This window comes from Delphinapterus leucas, chromosome 17, assembly GCF_059928025.1.
Source record: "Delphinapterus leucas isolate spDelLeu-1000000601 "Yukka" chromosome 17, BTC_Dleu_Yukka2, whole genome shotgun sequence".
Classification (NCBI taxonomy): Eukaryota; Metazoa; Chordata; class Mammalia; order Artiodactyla; family Monodontidae; genus Delphinapterus; species Delphinapterus leucas.
Window position 1 is genome coordinate 19928170 of NC_143145.1, and position 21403 is coordinate 19949572.

Genomic DNA, 21403 nt, shown 5'->3' on the forward strand with positions numbered 1-21403 from the left:
GCTGCTATGGCTCATCAATTAAACTATCAACTCCCTGAGGACATGAATGGATCCTTGTTCCTGCTATAACCCAATAGTGGATGTTGTGCTCTCACACAGATTTCTTCCCATCTCCCAGCTCCTGGGGATATAGATTATTGATGGCTCAAAGCCATGTCCCTTGCTGGGCACTGCCCTAGGCTGCAGAAAACTGGCTTGTTTTACATAGTTACAGACCCTCTTAGAGACACTAGGCCACCAATGACTGGCTGACATGGCACACAATGGCCCGGCCTCCTTGCCACTTTAGGAAATCTCTAAAGGGTTATCTCAGCTCCAGAGCTCCTAGTAGGTTAGGAAGAGGCCTCATTTGCAACCTCACTGAATATCCATTTTTCTCCATGACCCATCCTGCCATCCTCACATTCTTTCACATGCATCACCCAAGAATGCTCCCCAATAAATCTTCACGCACAATTCACAATTCTCAGTCTTAGGGTCTGTTTCCACGGAACCCAGTCAAAAACATTCCCCACCACCCAATATAGTACCTGGCACATATTAGGTGCTCAGAATGCACTTGACATTCAACAAATGAATGAATAAATGCCTTTTAAGGTGTACACTCAGAGCAGGAAAGTTGTATTACTCATGTTTCCTTTTCTAGAGTCCAGCACAGTGCCTGACTACTTACTTGCTTGAATGGTCCTTCAAATGTTCCCTTTATATGACTAAGAGGGAAGTCTTCTGGAGGCACACGGCTCCTTTCTTTATGCATCAAGTCCAAAGTGATACAAGCTAAAAAGGAGTATAAAAGGCGTGTAATACTATTCTGCATAATAATGAAATTTGCTGCCTTCAAAGGAAGAAAAAGTTATACTGCAAATTACAAAGCAGTTAAAAAATATTTTTTTTATTAGGGTTTAAAGGGACTGTGTTCCTTCTGAGAATTAAAATAACTGTAGGGTAAGCTATGTGCTGTCTAATAGATCTGATAGGTTTTTTTAAGGTGTATCTTTAGGAAAACCCCAAAGGGGATACGCCTTGGAGGATAAATGCTGACCTGAATGAATGATGCTGTAAAACTGGGAGCACCAAGACCCTTCCCTTGTACCATTCTGCCACTTGTTGGGTTGTCAGAAGAAATCATTGATTGACAAAATAAAAACCCAAGGATGCTATTTTGGACTTAATAACTTGGACGTGGGGGAACGTCTTAATGAGAGGAATCACAATGGGTCCTGGAAGGACCCAAAGGGTAGGAGTTGGGGTTTTCCAGAACATGAATGGAATTTCAATGGGGACGTCTAGAAGATAAGGCTCTCTTGGATAGAGGGGCAAAACCAGGGATAGGGAGGTCAGATTAGAAATTGTGGGTGTGTTCAAAGAGGACCCATCGAGTGAAGGGTTGACTTCTTAGTTAACGCACACACACACACATACACACATGCATACTTTTGAACCCTGAAGAAGTTATATTTAGTACTTGGCTTTCAATTTTTTCTTTTCTTTTTTTTAAGTAGATTTTATTTTTTAGTGCAGTTTTAGGCTGCACACATTCCTAGCCAAAATTTCACACTATGAAGCACAGTAATTCCTTAGGCTTCAGCAAAATTGAGCAGAAAGTACAGAGGATTCTCATGTACCCCCCGCCCCCCTACACGCATGGCCTCCCACATTATCAACATTCCCTATCAGAGTGGTACATTTGTTATTATTGATGAACCTGTGTTGACACATCATTATCACCGAAGTCCATCGTTTACATTAGGGTTTGCTCTTGGTGTTGGATATTCTATGAGTTTGGAAAAATGTATAATGATGTGTATCCATCATTATAGCATCATACAGAGTAGTTTCTCTACCCTAAAAATCCTCTATGGGGCAATTCCCTCATAAAATTACCCCATCCTTCAGTAAAGAAAGTTATGTATATGTATACGTGCACACACACATATTGATATTCTGAAGTGGTGGCTCTGGGGAGGCTGAGGGTTGGGCAGTAAAGGAGAAATAGAGCAACAGTTATTGAGGAATGGCTTTCTGGAATATCACCTGTGAAGGTGTAGTACAGTGAGTAGGAGCTCATCACTAAGTAAGAAGTCTCAGCTAAGAGGCCCGGTAATAAGAAACAGCTTTCAAATAGACAATCCAAGAGAGTTTCCTGACCTGAGTCCACAACAAGCCCAGGAGAGTAAACCTCTTGGGTCACATTCTCTCTCTCTCAGGAAGATGCACATTGCATATTAGCATGTCAAAATCTTCAGGAAATTCTATCACTAAAGAAAACTACTTCTTTTAAGATGACATTCTCCAAAAATTACTGATATGTACTAATATCTGTGGCACCGTGTGTGAGGACTGCTACACAACCAAGTGAAGGGATTCATTTAAGAACAGGTTTTCACAACCAAAGAGGATATTCTTGGAGGTTTATGTGGTCACTGGACACAAGATAGTTTGGAGGTAAGAATGACTGCAGATGAGAGCTCTGTTTGGGATGGCTACAATGTTTCAATCCCAGCTCTCATCAGGTGTAGAATGAAGACGGTGGCTAAGGGATGAGAAAAGGAGTCAACAGAGTAGTTGTTGAGGACAAATTGACCAGACTTGGTCACTAATTTCTCTAAGGATAAGGAAGCAGGAAGAAGGAGGACTCACATCATCATAAAACTGTAGAGTAGGAAGGGATCTTTAAGATCTTCTAGCTGGGCAGTTTTCAAACTTGTATTTAGCCTTAGGAGCTTCAAGCATCAAAGTTTCAAGGAGAAACCTAGGGACTTCCCTGGCGGTCCAGTGGTTGAGACTTCACCTTCCAATGCAGGGGGTGTGGGTTCGATCCCTGGTCAGGGAGCTAAGATCCCACATGTCTCGTGGCCAAAAGGCCAAAAACATAAATCAGAAGCAGTATTGTAACAAATTCAACAAGGACAGAAGAAAGGAGAGGGCCGTGGAAGTGTTTTATCCAACAGTGGAGAAAGGAAGAGTGTAGGGGAGGAACTCCTGGGCTTCACATTCTGAAATCTTGGCTGGGAATTTTTAGGGCATTCTAGATCTGAGAAGAAGTGCCCCAAGATATAGACGTCACAATTCAAGTATCATTTTCTCCCACTCTCAAAGTAGTCCAGGTCAAATAAATTTCAAAGGTGGGAATATTTCACATGAATGGTTTTACAGGCCTTGAATTGTAGGAAGATCCATAGTTTTGTGGTTAAAAGCTCCATCCTCGAGTTGACTATTTGAGACCAATTCCTGGCTCTATCACATCCCTCCATCTGCTAACATCCAAGAAATTTCTTAACTTCTCTGTGCATACTTCAGTTTTCCCAACTGTAAAACTGGGATCATAATAGAGTAGCAACCATTTCCCAGGGTTATTGTGAAGACGAAATGAGCTATTCCATTGAAAATGCTTAGCACAAAGCCTGACACAAGGCAAGCAGTAACTTTAGCTCATTATATAATAAATGTTATCTCACTACTTAGGATGCTTGCTATTTGCCAAGCACTGTTGTAGGTACTGGAGAGATGAACAACAAGATACTATTTAAGCCTTGCATTCACTAAACACTTACTCGAAGAATCTTACTTATGCTATCTCTTATGGTGATTTAAAATATGTCCACAAATTCTAAGACGCTCCCTTCAAAACACAGAGCCTAATTCCTCTCCCCTTGAGCTAGACTAAGTGGCTCTAGACTAAGTGGCTCACTTCTAACAAGTAGAATAGGCAGAAGTGATGATGTATGATTTCCGAGATGAGGTCACAGAAGACATGTGGTTTCCTCCTTGGATCACTCTCTCTGGGGGAAGCCACCGTCACTTTGTGAGGACAATCCAGTAGTCCCATGAAGAGGTGCTTGCTGCAAGGTACTGAGGTCTCCTACCAACAGCCAGCAATAACTTGCCAGGTGTGTGAGGAGCCACCACAGCAGTGGATCCTCCAGCCCCAGTCAAGCCTTCAGATGATTGCAGCCCTGGCCAGCATCTTGACTGCAACCTCATGAGAGACCTCGAGCTAGAATCACCTGGCTAAGCTGCTCTCAGATTCTCTGAACCACAGAAATTGGGTGAGATAATGTTTATTATTTTAAGCCACGAACTTCGGGGTGAATATTAGAAAGATAGATAACTTATCCTCAAAAAGCCCTGAAAGGGATATATTGTTATCCATTTCATAGGTAAGGAAACCAAGGTGGAGATGTTACTTTGCTCAGTCCACCCAGCTGGTTGTGGTGAGAGGCAGATTTCAACTACGATCTATAGGTTTCTAGGGTCCAGGGTATTTCCACTCCATCACTGTGTCTCCAAAGACAGTCAATGAAACATACAGCACACATAAGGGAGCCCTATAAGGAAACAGGGCCTTGGGGAGGCTTTGCGGTTGGGTTTGCTTTTTTGCCTGAGACCAGCCCAGGGGATGAGAACAAGGACCCCCAAGGGTCCATAAAAGGGTTGTACGAGGAAGGCAGAGATTGCCTTAACGAATATAGTCTGCATCAATTAAGACACCTTAACAGATACTGTCCCATTAATATAGTCTGCATCAATTAAGACACCTCAACAGATACTGTCCATTAGTATAGTCTGCATCAGTTAAGACACCTTAACAGGTACTGTCCATTAATACAGTCTGCATCAGGTAAGACACCGTAACAGGTACTGCCCATTAATATAGTCTGCATCAGTTAAGACACCTCAACAGGTACTGCCCATTAGCACTTAGACCTGTGGGGCAAAGGTTTGCAGATAGTTCCCCCCGCTCCCGTAAAATTCACATTTTCAGCTTTGGGGATTCTTGAATGAAACCAGACCTCACAGAAATACCTTTCAAAGACCAAATTCTTCTCTAACAGTTACCATGGGCTGGGAAAAGCAAGTAGAAGGCAAAGCCTGAGTCTGCACTATGCTAATGCTGGCCTTATCTCACAAGGCACATCTTGGGTCCTGCGTTCTTTCTCTCCCAGGTGCAATCTAAATCATCGCCCTATGTCCCATTTTTCTTTAACTTCTTTGAGTTTGGCAGACATTAAGGCTGAGCCCTAGATCATGCCTGCAGGTTCATGAGGACAGTAATCTGTCATCAGCGCCTGCAGTGCCTTTTATTGGTCTCTGACTGCATGAATTCCCCCGACTCTTACTTTCTGACAACCGATAGACTTTTCTCATCTCTAACCACAAAGGCTCAACCCCATTCTTTCCTCCTGCAACAACACAATATGCTATGTTTTCTGCCTCTGGGAAAATAAGAAAAGCATACAAAGAAAAGGCTGCAGAAGTTTTATCCATGTTACTTGCCCACCGTTCAAGAAGAGGCACGTGGAGTGGTTCCTTTGGGTCCACACCTGATATCAGTGTATCCAGCTCCAAGTTTTGACCTTGGTCCGCACTCTGCAAAACTGAATATGGTGGAAACACAATATGTGAAAAATTAGAAAGGTGAGATTGTATAGTGGTTAAGCACATGGCCTGCAAAGCCAGAATGCTGGGGTGTTTTTAAAGCACTTAGACGGATTTCTGGCAAATCATAACCACTCCATTAGTGTTTGATTCATATAGGTAGGTTAAATCTATTGAACAAACTCCCATTTCTTTAGAAAACTGCCTCTATTCTAAGATGGAGCTTTAGTTCTCTCGTTTAATCCCCACAAAACCAAACAGTATATTAAGATATTAGAGTTCAGCACTGTCTATCCATCGCCCCATTCACAATTAGGAATTTCATTGTTATTTTAAAGGAAGAATACTTTAAATATACGGACATTTGCTTAAAGACTTTCCTAATAGTGTTTTCTTTATGTTTTCCAATTTTGGTGTGCTAGGAAATTATTCTGCAGTACTGTATATATAAAAAATTACATGTCCTGGGCTTCCCTGGTGGCGCAGCGGTTGAGAGTCTGCCTGCCGATGCAGGGGACACAGGTTCGTGCCCCGGGCCGGGAAGATCCCACATGCCACGGAGTGGCTAGGCCCATGGCCGCTGAGCCTGCGCGTCCGGAGCCTGTGCTCCGCAAAGGGAGAGGCCACGACAGTGAGAGGCTCGCGTACCGCAAAAAAAAAAAAAAAAAATTACATGTCCTGTATTTCAAAGGCAATGTAAACCATTTTCAAGGGCAAAGTTGCCCATTTTTTATTTTTACTCTCCATTTTTAGTGGAGAATCTAAGCTCCGACAGCGCTTTGCCAAGTTTAGCTGAACATTACATGTGGCTCTCTGGTAAATTAACTTCCCGTGCCCCACGCCTGAAATGCTTTATTCACCTGTGGCACATACAGCCACAGGGCTCCCAGGGTCATACTTTTCCAGAACTGGCTGAAGACAGAACTGTGGAGTCAGCAACAGGTCTTTGGTAATAATCATTTCCACAAATGTATTGAACACTGTTCAAAGCCTTGCCTACATTTTCTCATTTTCTTCCCAGCATAGCTCAGGCCAGACTCAGGAGCCAGCCCCGATGACCCCTCCCATCTTTCTCACACCCACACAAAATGAAGATTCATTGTGATGACTCTGGAGTATAAGAACACTGCTTATACAACTCCACTATTCCAGGAGGCAAATAGGACCTAGATTCCTTAAAATTATATCCTTAGTACTCAGTGAATTGGTTAAACCTGCTCTATTTCTAGCACCTTCCCCCTGTCATTTTGCCACCAGCAAAATGCCCCCATTGCTTATTCTAGCACCCCTCTGTACTCAGAAACACACACATGCAGATACACAGTGGCTGGCACCCAATCGGGATTGTGTCCCACTTCTCCCTCCTTCTTAAGAACAATGGCTAAATTGACCTCTTTGCAAAGTCTGGGTCCTAATGTCTTCTTTGGTGGTGGTTCTCAAACTTTAGCATGAATTAAAATCACTTGGCAGACTTGTGACACCACAGATTGCTGGATCCTAAACTCCTAAGTTTCTGATTCAGTAGGTCTGCGTTGAAGCCCAAGAATTTTAATTAACCAGCTCCCAGGTGATGCTCATGTGCTGGGTTCAGCACCCAGCCCTTGAGAACAACTGCTTTAGTTTATAAAAGATGGTAGAAGATTCCAGTCTGCTGTGGGTTGAATTGTGTCCCCCAGATAGATATGTTGGATTCCTAACCCCAGGTACTTGTGAATGTGACCTTATTTGGAAATGGGGTTTTTGTAGATGTAATCAAATTAAGGTGAAATCATACTGGATCAGGGTTGGCCCTAAATCCAATGACTGGTGTCCTCATACGAGAGATTTAGAGACAGAGACATACTCATGAGGAAGACCACCATGTGATGATGTTGGCAGAGATGGCAATGATGTAGCTGCAAGCCAAGGAACCCCAAGGATTGCTAGCAACTTAGACTAGAAGCTAGGAAGAGGCAAAAGAGGATGCTTCCCTACAGCCTTCAGAGGAAGTATGGCCCTACCAACACCTGGGTTTCAGAATTCTAGCCTCTAGGACTGTGAAAGAGTAGATTTCCATTGTTTTCAGCCACCCATCTTACAGAACTTCGCGACAGCAGCCACAGGAGGCTAATACACAGTCATTGTGGAGACTGAGGAGTTAACCCAATTCTTCATCCTTCCCTGCATTCGCATCCTTGCCATGGCTTCTTCATGGCCAGAGTGTATTTCCTCACACCCCAACTTTGAGGTTGGCCATGTGACTTGCTTTGACAAATGACATGGGGGAAGAAGCGACAGTGCCCCAGTTCAGAGCCAGGCCTTAAAAAGCCTTGCACACTTCCTTTTGTCCTCTTGCTCCTCTGCCATTGCTAGGAGAATGGCTTCCTCCTTCAGCCTGGGGCAGAGTTCCCCCAACCTACCCACACACCAGCAGTGAGGAACAAAGCTGCCCCAGCCTCTTTGACTTAAAGCTAAGCCATCAAACCAAGCTGAGCTGTGTCTAGAGCAACAGAAATCTTCCCCCAACCCACCCCTGTCCTCGCCAAAAGAGCCTTGGTCTGGACGAGTTGTGGACACTGTTTGGCCACGGTGTGATCTGGGCAAACCCTTCAACTTTTCTGCCTTAACTGTGAAATGAGGGGGCTTAGATTAACTTGTCTCTAGGTCATTTTTGAATTGATGAAAATATCTACTTCGAAGAGTATGAAACATTAAAACAAACAAAAGTGAAATACGAACTTGCAGTTTCATGGGGGAAAATGGAGACCTAATCATCATTAGGTAGCTTATTCACACACTCCTTCAGCCAGGCATGATTTATAAACACATAATATATGTATTAAATATTTATTATGTGCCAGACAGTGCTGGTGGCTGGAACATCAAAGGTGAGCAGTACCAGAGTCCAGCCCTGACCTCGTGGAACCAGTGGAGGCACTAACATTACTTAAATACAGCAGAGAGAGTAGAGAGGAAGCCCACACTCAAGAAGATGCAACAAGACTCAGTGACAGGTTAACAGAGCAGGAAACAGAGAGGAATGCCCAATATGCCCCCTCTTTCCTTCTTACCCAGGCATTTTGGTCTCTATCCCTTTAACAAGATTGTGCAATAGAAGCTACAGATTAGAATCTCCTGAAGTAGTTGAAAAAAGAAAAAACAGTGCTGGGGACGGGAGCCCTACCTCCAGAGATTCTGATGCACTGTGTCAGCGTTGGTATTATTAATATTATCATTATTTTAACTTATTTTGCCCATAGCAAGCATGTCTCACTGAACAGGACTCTCTCTACTGTACCAAGGATGGAAGGCTTGTGTTTGAATTGCGTACAGCTCCATGAACTCAGAGTTAAAGTATCACCAAGGGCATTTACTGGTTACAGGTATTTTTAAAAGTACCCAGACATGGCCATGTTACCCAATAGGAGGACTAAGCACATACCTAGTGACCACAAAAACAGGTGTGCACATATGCGCTCAGAAACAAAATTGTTCAGTGTTTAAAAAAAAAAAATTACCACCAAGAGGGACAAAGAAAATCTAAGTAGTCATCATGACAGGTCCTTGTATTTCCTTGGAGTTATTTTCCAGAGTAATTTCTTTAAAAATTAAATATGGGGTAGGGGCAGAAGAGCTGGGGGCTGGGTGGACCATATGAAATTCTGAGCTCCAGGCCTTTAAAAATCTTACTGGAGTCCTGAGTCTGATCTGTTCACAAGGCCATTCCCTCACCTCTACCAGCGATAATTGCATCTGAATTTCCACACGCGGGAAAAAAAGTCTGGGAACTTCATTCTTATCAGTATTTACCAGCTCTGGAATTCTACTGCCTTCAGCGTGATTCTTTTTCCTGTCTGCTTATAGCACTCCCAGTACCTGGAGTTAGGACAGAAGTTCGTAAGTTGAAAGAACACTCTCAGATGCTGTTAATTATTAGGCCCTATCACTGACCGCCAAGGGGCTCCCAGACCAGTCAAGCTGAAAGCCTCCTGTCTTGGAAGTCACACAGGTTTCCATCATTTGACATCCTCAGGTGGAATCCTGGTTCCCAGATTTTGTTTCTAATAACCCCTTAGGGGTGATACCTATTCGGGTTTTTTAGGCCATCCCCCATGCCTACGCGAAGTGTTTAGCCACCTGAATCACCTGGAGGATCAGAATACAGCTGTATCACCTCGCAAGATTCTCCCTAACCCACTTCCCAGGTCTCAGAGGAACAAGTTTCAACCGCACCCTGTGCAGCGGCTCTCTGGCCCAGGCGGAAAAACAGAGCCGGCCGGCGGCTCTGCTCCCCTCACTAACTGGGTGGCCAAGGAGGCCAGCGACAAGCCTAGAAGGTCACACCACAAACCCCGCCGCCTCCTGCCTCCCGCACGAGCCCTGCCAGGTGCTTACCCACTTCTAATCAACAGGGAAGAGCTCAATCACGGGTCTCTGCTCCCTGCGCGGAACGAAATCCAGCGCACGGCATCTTGGGAAATGTAGTTCCCGCTACCTCCCAGGGTCCCCGGGTCTACTCATGAGACCCCCCCGCCCCGCCAAGAGGGATTTCTCTGCCTGGGCCCGATGAAGCCGGCGATGCCATCCCAGTGTGGAGGCGGGGCCGTGTCCTTCTCAGGACTCGGGGTGCTCTCCCTGGTCTGAGGAAAGAGATGGAACTACAATTCCCAGGCTGCTCTGCGCCGAGCCGGGAGCCGCCAGCCTCGCTTTGCGTGACCGCGGCAGGTTGGTCCTGGAGCAGATGAGCGCAGAATATTTAGGCGAAAGCGCGAGGAGGGAGGGGAGCGCGGGGCAGGAGGAGTATCTCGGCCCAGAAAATTATGCATGCGTTAGGGAAGCTCTGAGAGAATGGCTGTGGAAGGTAAGGGACGCTTGGGCATTTTAAGCCCCCTCTTAACCCGCGCACCCCGATACACACATCCCCGATGAAGCTTGGGGAAGCTTGGGGAGGAGAGGAAAGTGGGTGGTGGCAAGCGGGCCCTTTCCTCTTACACCTCTTGGCACTCACCTGAGCCACGGAGAGCCAGTAGGTGCTTTATTCAGTTACTTTGGAAAGACAGGTAGATGCGCAGCACTCTCGGGTTGGAGGAGAAGAGTGTCCCTAATGCGAAATGATGTGCTGGATATGGGGGAAAAGCCTGAGAGAGCGCTTGGAGGTCTCAGCCCCGAGGTGCCCTTTTCGCTGCCGCATCCCGCCAGGGCCGGCTCGGTGACCTCGAGGTTGAGGATGCTCACTTTGGCCTCCACACATGGGAGAAGACCCTCGCCAGGTGCGTCATCGGGAAGCATGGACTGCTGTTGGGTCGAGGGCCCCTCGTCATGAGTACGCAGCAGCGATAGCAGCAGATGTACCCAGAGGGTGGAGGTGTCCCTACACCTGTCTCTTTATACAACCCTCCCGAGGTTAGCAAAGTTTATAGAAACGAAATGGAATCAGCCAGGAATAAGGACAGCCAGCCTCTTCCATTGGGGTGAATTCTTTTCTTTGAAGCCCACCTTCTGCTTTCCTCCTATAATTTTGGCCTTTGGCTTTGCAGTTTGGGCTCTATGATGTTGCCACCTTTGAACTGCCTGGTTGAAAGCAGGGACAGGCGGTTTGTGTGGGATCCCAAGTTTTCATTTCAGATGCTCTCACCTCGGAAGACTGGCTTTCTTGTTGAGGGTAGTTTCTGGGGAAAAATATGTGGGCCAGACGTGTTTGTGATGTCAAACGAGCAGTCACACCGTGCCTGAATGATAAATTGAAATGATCATGGGACTAAAGGGGAGGGTAAGTTCATTTACAGAATTATGGCTTCTGAGTGTGGCTCAGGTCAGAGGGGAAGTTGGTGTTGGAAAAAGAGGGCATGCCTGCCAGCTGCAGCAGACTCCTTGCCAAGGGGAAGTGAGCCTGTTCCTTGGAGGCTGAAAGCAAGAAGGAACCACAAGGGTTTGCTGGTGTCCCTCTCCCCTACCCGCCCCAGGTGAGAGCAACTGAACTAATCTGACTCTTGCTCTCTTTGTAATTACTTAACAACTTGAAGTGGCAATAACCCAGCTCTTGTGGTCAGCACCCATTAATTCAGGAAACTGTCTCAGGTTCAGAGATCCCCAGCTGGGCACTTCTATCCACCTATCTACCTACCTTTACTGTTCTTATATATTTGGCTTTTAAATTTATACATATATATATATATATATATAAATCTATATACACCTATATAAATCTCATATATATGGCTTTGAAAAAACAAATAACCAAAGTTTTCTGTGCAAATGTAATAATAGGGTGAGAATCTGGCTTTTTGCATTGTTACGGTTGATGGTAACTGAGACAAGACTTTAGATGAAAAAAAACAAAAAACATAAGATAAAGTTCATTCTGAGCTTGAGGCTAAGGGCAAGTTGTTGACCTACTGGCACCTCTCTACCTCACCCCTCAGATGACATTATCTCTTCTCTTCCTCACTCTTCTGTGTCCTCAAGTGAAGGGCACTCCCACTGGGTGCCAGTCCATGATGTACTTGAAAGCAATTTCCTGCTCGCTGGAAGAAGTATAGAGTTAGTCATATATCTTGTCTGATGGGTTATTATACCAGCGAAGGCAGACCTTATGAAAACAAAGGCTTTGAAAGGAAGTATGCCTGGACTGTGGAGAGCTTATTTTATTTTCTATTGACTTGTTTGGTTAAAGTGCCTGTCTAGTAAACAGGAGATCCTGAGTTTGAATCACAATGAGGCCTCAACTTGAAGAATAAAGGGAATATTTTAAACTTTGACTGCAAATATTCCTATCTCTGGTCTTTACAAAGGCAGCTTTCTTGGTTTGAACTTGGCCCTTCCTAGCTACTGTCGTTTGGTCTTTCAAGGCTCAGGGAAAACTTCACCTCCTCTGGGAACCTGTCTCAACCCTCCCTTCCCTCTGCCTTCTGAGTGCTCTGACCAGTCTGTGGGAGGTGCCTCCTGCATTGTCTCCTCAGCACCTGTGCTTACTTTTTTATTTTTTTTTTTTTGCGGTACGCAGGCCTCTCACTGTTGTGGCCTCTCCCGTTGTGGAGCACAGGCTCCGGACGCGCAGGCTCAGGAGCCATGGCTCACGAGCCCAGCCGCTCTGCAGCATGTGGGATCTTCCCAGACCGGGGCACGAACCCGTGTCCCCTGCATCGGCAGGCGGACTCTCAACCACCGCACCACCAGGGAAGCCCCTGTGCTTACATTTAACACTTGACGTACTTAATGTCTCTCACTAGATTCTAAGACTACAGCCCCTGGGGAGTGGGGACCATGTACTCTTTGAATTTATACTCCCAGGCAATAGTACACTACCTGACCCATGATAGGTACTCAATAAATGCTCATGAAATGCATGGGAAATAAATCCATGGAGCTTTTGTAACTGACTCCATACGGGTGCATGGGGCTTCCTTAGGAGCCCAAATGCCATAAAATAAGGAACTTTTGAGAGGATTGAAGGCAGTGGCTCTCACCTGAGGAGGGACATTGTCCTCCTAGGGCATGTTTGAGATATGCAGGGGCTGGTATTGATATTTTATGCCCATGGGCCAAGGATGCCCTAAGTGTCCTATAGTGCATGGCTGTCTCATACAAATTTCCCAACCCAAAACCAAGGAACAACCAGTTTCCCCAAGCTCACTGAGAAACACTGATTTAGAGAATAAGGAATATTGCCAGAGGAAATGGAATAGGAAATATAATACATGTTGCTTAACATCTAAGATTTAGTTTCTGCATTTGGAAAAAATGGGCACACTACTGTTTAGGTCCCACTAAAGTTGTGAAGATTAAATAAAGGAAAGGGCTTATTAAGAGTGGCTAGGACATGGATTCTCAGTAAATATTACTTGCACTCCCTCCCATACTTCTCCTATAAAAAAAAAAAGCGGTACTGTTTGGAACCTGTTTTGTATCCTGAACTTTCACTTATTCATGCCAGTCTTTGTAATTAGTAGCAAATTAGAAGTTTTTTTTGTTTTGTTTTTTGTTTTTCTTACAATGTGTAACCTGTTTTCTTAAGTAAGCTTGAACTTGTAAAAGTGTTAAGAGCAAGTAGGGGGCTCATTCATTTTGCTTAACTTGTAGCTTGGAGTTATTTTATGGCTACCCTGGGTTAGGCTTTCTTTGAATTAATTACAGCATCCTATGTCTACTCCCTAATCTGGTTGTGACCCAAGCCTTACATTTATGGGCAGCTTAAAGCTGTGCTTTCCAGCCACAGACCACGTTATGGTCTGCATTCCGATTGGGATTGTATTGGCATCCATTGTCTTAAAAAAAGATTATAAGAAATTACTCCAAATAGCTGGAGAACTAGGACCTCTAGAAAGGAGGTAGCCTGTAGAAACCGAGAGTAATCCCTTCTCCATGGACAGATTGCATAGACAGTTGTCTTCACTGAGGCACTGTTTTCTAATATTAATGGGTTGAAGGGAGAGGAAAAACGTGGATTCATCAGGCGTAGTACCGTATTCACCTCTGTATTCCAAGATTGGTGTCTAGCACTTATTTGGACCTCAGTAATTGTTTCATGAGTGAAGTATAAATGCCCCAGAGCAAGAGAAGGCTTTTCCTATTCCTGGGCCACATTTCGTCTCCTCCTTGCTTCATCCTCAGCTGTATAAGAAAATGGAGTGGATAAATTTTGTACATAGTGTTTCTATTCCAGATCTAATAGAATAATAGCTCCTCTTCCATGGCAGAAAGACGAGTCCCAGTATTCACCACCCTCCAAAAAGATTTCCAGTTGTAGGCTATGTGCTCTGTGTGACATTGGGCTGAGGGATCCACATTTTACATCCGAAGTGAACAAACTGACTCATCACATGGCCCCTGATTAGTCATTCAGTGCTCAGGTTCTATAGTTTTTCTCCTATAAAAGAGTAACGAAACTTCCCATCACCAAAATATTGTAAGGATAAGTAATCATAGCAGCGGCTGGGGAAAAAAGGGAAAACAAGATACCTCGGAACCTCGTGGCAAAGAGAAGCAATCGTAAATGATGACTTTGTACCCTGCTGGCATTCGGAACTGAGTCACAATCACAGAGGGGGATAAAGACGTCATCTTGATTAGAAGGGTGCAGGGGTTATTCTTCCTGACTTTGGGCCGGATGGTAAAGTGGGTTTACTACTACTGCACCCCAGCAGCGAGTTTACCCCTCACAGGACCGCCTGCCTCTGTAACACGGGCAGCCTGGACAGCAGAGAGAAGATGGGCTCCTGCAGCAGGCATCTGGGACCCAGAGGGAGAGAGCCCCCAACTCCGGATGCATTGTTCCTTTTCACAGGCTTTCACGTCACCACTTGTCTTCTCCTCACCAGAGGAGAGCCCATAGAGGGCGGAGAGGGATCAGCAGTGCCATTCTCTTGGATTGCCCCTGTGCCACGGGAAGTAAGGAGGACGGTGGCTCTCCTGGTACTAGCCTGCCTCCAGTTTTTTCTAACTGCGTTTCCATGTTGAGAACAAGGTTTACGTGCAGTTCTGCTTGGTGGTGCTTTCTGAGGGCAGGCACGGTGCCTTACGCCTGGCCCATGGTAGACTCCGTGTGAGGTTTGTTAAACAAACGAATGAGTGAATGAATGGCAGAATGAATGAATGAATGAATGGGTAGGCTAATGAGTGCATCTGATTTCTGTGGTAGCCCCTATACACCCCCCCAAGAAGAACTCCCAGCTGCGTTCACTTGCAGAGTGCTTGTTGTAAAAGCAGCGTGACTGTCAACACGCTTCCCTCTCAGCTCCGTGCAGCATCCCGGTGTTAGTGTTCAACTACCTGCTACTCGATTCTCTTTCATTTCACTTTTCACCAAGGGTCTTTTATTCTTTTTTTCTAATATTTATTTTGTTCCCTAGCCAACGAGATCTGACTGTCCTGCAGCAGCAGCTTGTATCCATCACTCTATTTTAGGATGTGAGAGTGGTGAACATGAAGGCTTTGCTGAAAACTCCCGTCCAGTGACTGTGCGTGAGGGCGAGGTGGGGTCCCAAGCCCTGCTTCTGCACTTGCTGCGGCAGGAGTTCCTGCCACTCCCGGCTCTTCTCTGTGACCTCTAACTGGTTCAGACAGGGCTTCAGTCTAATCCTGCTGTTACCTGGCCACGCCCTTGCGCCCACCCTTCTTTCTTGTCTGTCTTGCTGTGCTCTTTGGCCAGAAGGAACTAGGGCTGGTGCTAACAAGGGTGAGGTGGTGTAGAACCTCTGGCGGTGTAGCTGTGATCCGTAATGCTGTGGGACACATCCCAGCAAGGACAGCCTGGGATCTGAAACCTGTGCCTGAACTCTGGGGACTGAGCGTCAGACATTGTGCGTTTAATGAAGAAAATTGCAAACTCCCTTTTCCTGGCATTCAGGCAGGTTTTGCATTTGCTGTTGATAAGCAGGAGAGTTCCTTGCCTGTGTGCAAGGAACTCTACTAGATTTGGGGGGGCCACTAAGAAGGAAGCTTAGCCGTCCCCCGCCTCCACTTGGCTGGAGACAGAGATTCAGATTAGGCTGCATGATATAAGTGCTAAATAAAAGTACAAGCAGCATAACGTGGGCGGTCGGAGAACAAATGGAGCATTTGGTTCTGATCTGGACAGGATGGGATGGCCCAACCAAGGGGATAGCATTTGAGTGAGCTGTTGAGTATAATACTGATGGGTGGGGAATGGGGGAAGGGCGTGGAACAGAGGGCTGTATGTGGAATGTGTGCTACCCCCCCAGGTCCCGGTGTTGTGGTTGTTTAGCCCTCCATGGGCAGGAACGTTAATGAGGATGCTCCTCTCATGTCTGGTACGTTCCTTTCCCTGTGGGCTCAATTATCTGCTTGGCCAGACCTCCAGCACTCCCTGCAGCCCCGCTGGATCTTGCCCATGGTCCTTTTGTAGCTACAAGAGCAAACAAGGAAAGCTGCTCTCCTGTAAATCAAACTGATTGTTCCCCAGTTTTCTGATATGGATGTAGCAGCTCAGAGCTGGCTCATGAGAGCAAACTTGGCTATATTTAGTCTGATTTTTCTAACGCGTGGGTGCAAGAAGCTGCTCTTATAGCTCGCCTCCCGAGGGAAGAGCACACAGGGGTGGCATTTGTCAGGTGACAGGGGTGGCCACCCCACGGCCTTCTTTCTGCAGCCTTTTTCCAAGGGCACCTGGGGCTGGGAGGAGCCAGCTGGCAAGTTTAATTCCTTTGCTTCTCAGCTGCCCTTGATGCTCTAGAAGGTGTTTGGTGCTGTTCTGTCCAGTAAATACCACGTCTTCAGGGATTGGATGTTTGTGGATTGGCCATAGGTACAGAATGACCTCAGGCCTGCTGGTGCCTCACCATGGGAGCTGTAGCACACACAGTGCTGTCTGTAAGTATACGAGCTCTGCAGGCAGATTGGGTGTGAGCCCCAGCCCTGCCAAGGGCCTGTGCTGTGGGCCTGAGCAGCTCTGAGACTTCTCTGCTCATCTGTCAGATGGGGATATTATTAGTGATGACCTCATAGGCGTGTTGAGAGGATTCAGTCAGTATCAGAGCTCTTAGGACCTGGTTTGGTAGTTGCTCAATAAACACTAAGCAAATATTGGACAAGATGATGGTGATGCCGCTGTCTTTCCTTGTCTTCCTGCCACGTTTAAGAAAGCATCTAAGCCATTTTTATGGCCCTGTGGTAGTACAGTGTCTGGTATAATTGTAGTTGCTAAGAAAGGAATGGTATTCATTATGTAATTCCCTGAAGTTATGAGGTAGCAACGAAAAGTAAAAGTGATCATAATATGAGTGTATTTATTCATTAGAGACTCAACACTTAAATAATCTCTCCCCACCAAAAATTTACTTTCCACTTAACACCCACAATTTGGTAGGCTGGGCTCTCTTAGATGGTCTGATAATTGCCCAGTCATACAATGTGTATGTAAATTGACTGCAAAGAGAAATTTCAGGCCATGCAAAAGAGGAAAAAAATTCATGGACTCTTATGAAAGTGACATTGGAAAACTGATGGAATCACACAGCTGTGACCCAATTAAGATTTGGCTGAGTTAGGCCAGGTAACCATTAAAGAAGAGAAAATTGACCTAAGACACTGTTTTGGTAGGAACCAAAGAAAAATATTAGACCACCTAAGGATTAGGAAAAGTCTTTAGTGAAAAGTGATGCCCTGAAATATAATACTTTGGGGAAAAAATGATCTTTATAAATGGGCTGTGAAAAGTCAAACATGAAATGAAAAATGTTTTGTCCTGCTGACATAAATCTTGTTGCAGGAATTATATAACAAACAATTGATTTTTTTTTGTTTTTTGTTCTAAGAATTAACACACATTTACAACTATAAGTTTGGTTAAATGGGAGATAAACTCCATTTCTCCTTTCAAGATAAAGTATCATTCAGACTGTTTCACTATTAAGTTTTGAAAATTGAGTCCCTATTTCAAGATTTTTCTCCATGTTCTATATTAGTACTGTAAAAAAGTTTAAAAATCAGATTATTTAGGTATAATTTACATTCAGTAAAATTTACCTTTTGAAGTTCTTTGAGTTTTGGCAAATGTATACAATGTATTCAGTCTTGTAACCACCAAGACAATCAAGTTCAGTTCCTACAGCCCAAAAAGTTTTCTTGTGCCCTTTAGTTACCCTTTACTCTATTCACAACCCCTGACACACACTGCACTGAATTGTCTTTATACTTTTGCCTTTTCCAGAAGGTTATACAAATGATATCATGTACTATGTTGTCACCTGAGTCTGAGTTCTTTCATTTAGTGAAATGCATTTGGGAGTCATCCATGTTGTTGCATGTATCAATCATTCAGTCCTTTTAGTTGGTGAGTAGTATTCCATTGGATGGATGTACCACAGTTTATTCACCAGTCATACATTTGGATTGTTTCCAGTTTGGGGTAATAATGAAGAAATCACTATCAATAGTTGCATGCAGGTTTTTGTGTGAACATATTTATTTCTCTTGTATAAATAGCTAGGAGTGGAATTTTGGAGTCATAGTGTGTTTTAACGTGTAAGAAACTGTCAAACTTCTCTAAAGTTACTGTGTCTCACACGTATTTTCCTCAATTTGGATTTTTTTTCTACTAATCCTCTGCTGATAATGAGGACCTCACAAGAATAAGAGAACGGGGACTAAGCAGGCGGTTGAATGGGATTAGAAGGAAACAGTTTTCCAGAAGTGGGTTCCTTGAGCTATGTTACAGAAGAGCACGCAAGTATAGCAATGGCAGACATACACCCTGGTTTCCAGGTTAGTCCAGACTTCAAGGATGGATATAGCCTAGAAATACCACTGGTTTTGCATCCAAAAGAAAGCTGTTTAAATTCCCTTTTATAATGCACAGCAACAGGAATTTGCCATCAAGTTCTGGATATTGATTTTTTTTTTGGTTATTGTAGCAAAACAGGTAAGGAAAGCAGCCTAGATGAGGGAGGGCTTACCTTTGGAGGAAATTTGGGTAAGAACATGAAGACAAAAAAGGGAAGACCATGTTTGAGAGGCCACGGAAACGGAGTTTAACTGGAGCAGGAAACACTTAACCTGTCCCTGGAAGGAATTGGTCTTGCCCACCAAGGGGAGTCATCACAGGAGCCAAAGACTCCATTTTATGAAGCCTAAGAAAAGGTTAGTTGACCCAGTCTCTAGAGTGATTTAAATTTTGAGTACGGCAGCGGCCAAGCTTGTTTTGCAGCTGTGTGTGATTCTGATTGAGAGTTGGGTCATGAGCTCTCCCTTCATACATTGCAGGTAAACCAAGCAATGCTCCCAAAGACCACATTTTGCTCAGCCACAAATTGGGTAGAGGGCCTGATAACAGAATTGCTTCCAAACGCAAAACATGGTCTTGGAGGTATAATTTGGGTATGGACACGTTAGGATTTCCCACTGGTCTCTGGGACCGTGGGATGGGGTATTTGAATTTAGGATAGCTACAGAATTCTTATGATACATGGTTGCCTTAACCCTACGCTACCCTGTTTGAGGTTGTAAAATATCAATATAGGGTTTTCGTGTTTTTCGTTTGAAAAGGTGCCTGTGCATTACATAGAGGTGAAAATATAATACTAACCTGGCTTCAGTAGATGTACTTTGCACTTGATTTTGTCTGGAGTTTGGTGTTAAGGGTCATCTAGGAAATTTAGGTAGGTATAGCACTGACTTACTGTAGGTTGGAAATAGAATGTCGTTCATTTTACATTTACAGGTATTTATCGAGCATCTAATATATGCCAGTCTCTAGCAGGGTTTGATTTATAGTCCTATAATATCGTGGATAAGCTTAGGAAAAGCAGGTGTTCTGAAGACAGATCTTCTTATGTAGTGTTTCCTTTAAGATTCTTCTGGGGCACTTGGATGGTACTTTTTAATAAGTCAGAAATGGGGCCTTGAATATAACACATGGCCTGAGTCATTCTTTTTTTTTTTTTTTTTTTTTTGCGGTACGCGGGCCTCTCACTGCTGTGGCCTCTCCCGCTGCGGAGCACAGGCTCCGGACGCGCAGGCTCAGCGGCCATGGCTCACGGGCCCAGCCGCTCCGCGGCATGTGGGATCCTCCCGGACCGGGGCACGAACCCGTGTCCCCTGCATCGGCAGGCGGACTCTCAACCACTGCGCCACCAGGGAAGCCCCTGAGTCATTCTTAATAAGCATATTTGGAGATGCTGGTATGCAGACAGGATTCTTAATCTAAGATCACAAGAGGGGACTGAAGGTCTCATGGGATCCTTGACCCCCTTAAACTATGTGCACAATATATATATGGACATTATGTGTATTTTTCATGGCAAAGGGGTCAGGGGCTTTTATTCTTTTCTCCAGGGACTAAGGATGAGCATCATGATCTCCATGAGAACATCCATTTGACTTTTTTATTCTGATAAATCTCTAGTGCCTACAACTATGTCTGGCACATAGCACACAACTATTTGTTGAGTAAACAAGAGAACTAATATCTTTTTGTTAGTTACTACTGACTACTCTGAGCCAGCCTCTTGATGGCCTTTCTCCAAACATTAGTTTTCATAATGCAATGGGATAGGTGGTTTTCCCAGCCAATAGCTGAGAGACTTTAGGTCCAGAGAAGGTAAGTACTGATAAGGCTTACACAGCTAATTCCTGGTAGGACAGGGCTTTGTTGCCAACTTTGCCATATTCTAGAGTCCATGCTTTTTCACCGTCCTGTGTTGCTTTCTGGTTTTGTTTTAATTTGGTAGTTTGGTTCTGGTTTAGTAGCTGTCTATTGGGAACATTAGTAATTGAAGGGGGGAAAAGAAACCAGTGTAATAAACAAAACATTGCTTATTTGGGCTCTACAATAGGGAAAACTATTCCAGGTTTTTAGATCAAATCTCTGAGAAGGCATTTATCTTGATCTTGGCTTTCTACACTTTAGCTTCCCTCTTTGTTAGGAGCCCGAGGTCTTTGGGGTTTTGCTGTGGCTGTTGTTTTCCCATGAGACTTTCCACATTCACTTGTGTGCCCAGCACAAATTAGTGTGCATTTCTATTTTATTTGAATAACAAATATTCGTCGTGCACTTGTGATAAGCTCAGCTCTGTGAACGGGATCCACCGAGTGATATAAAAGAATGTAAGGCCATGAACCTTCCCCTCATGGGGCTTACAGTTGCTTTAAATTCAAGGCTCGGGTTGCGAAAACGTAAAAACGGTATGGACATGGGCAGGGTGGGCAGTGTAGAGGTCCCTACTCTCAATCAGGGGAGCCACCATGCCCACAGCAGTGGCCCTCCCACTGCCCTGAACTCCCCATGAGAAGTTCTTAGAGGTTTTTTGTTTTTTTTTTAAACATTTAACTGCTATGGAAAGTTTGATCACAGCCTGGAGAAACTGAAAAAACAAGGAAGCTGAAGTGATAATAAGATAACGGAAAAGAAAGGAACAGAAGAGCAGATGTGAGAAATATTTCATAGGGTAGGAAACATAGGATTTGAGATCGTGTAGTTATAGGGTGTGGCAGCCACGTAATTGCTCCCAACCCTTCAGGGGTGCTCCACTGCCAATAAAATCTAGCTCAAACTCTAAAGCAGTCAGGGACCTTCCCAGAGTGCCACAGC

The 21403-nt window shown here is 44.7% G+C and overlaps 1 protein-coding gene and 1 long non-coding RNA gene across 2 annotated transcripts in view; one reads left to right on the forward strand and one right to left on the reverse strand.

Moving 5' to 3' along the window:
- Nucleotides 1-9884, reverse strand: part of LOC149746918 (uncharacterized) — a 267262-nt gene extending 257378 nt beyond the window's left edge. Inside the window, exons 1-2 of the long non-coding RNA XR_016388354.1 lie at nt 9754-9884; nt 5282-5378 (exon numbers count right to left, since the gene is read on the reverse strand). This is a non-coding gene — a long non-coding RNA (uncharacterized LOC149746918). The remainder of the gene's footprint in view (nt 1-5281; nt 5379-9753) is intronic.
- A 134-nt stretch (nt 9885-10018) lies between these two features.
- Nucleotides 10019-21403, forward strand: part of SAMD12 (sterile alpha motif domain containing 12) — a 412832-nt gene continuing 401447 nt past the window's right edge. The window contains exon 1 of the mRNA XM_022555569.2: nt 10019-10219. Coding sequence (XP_022411277.1) covers nt 10207-10219 — 13 coding nt within the window. The 5' untranslated portion in view covers nt 10019-10206. The remainder of the gene's footprint in view (nt 10220-21403) is intronic.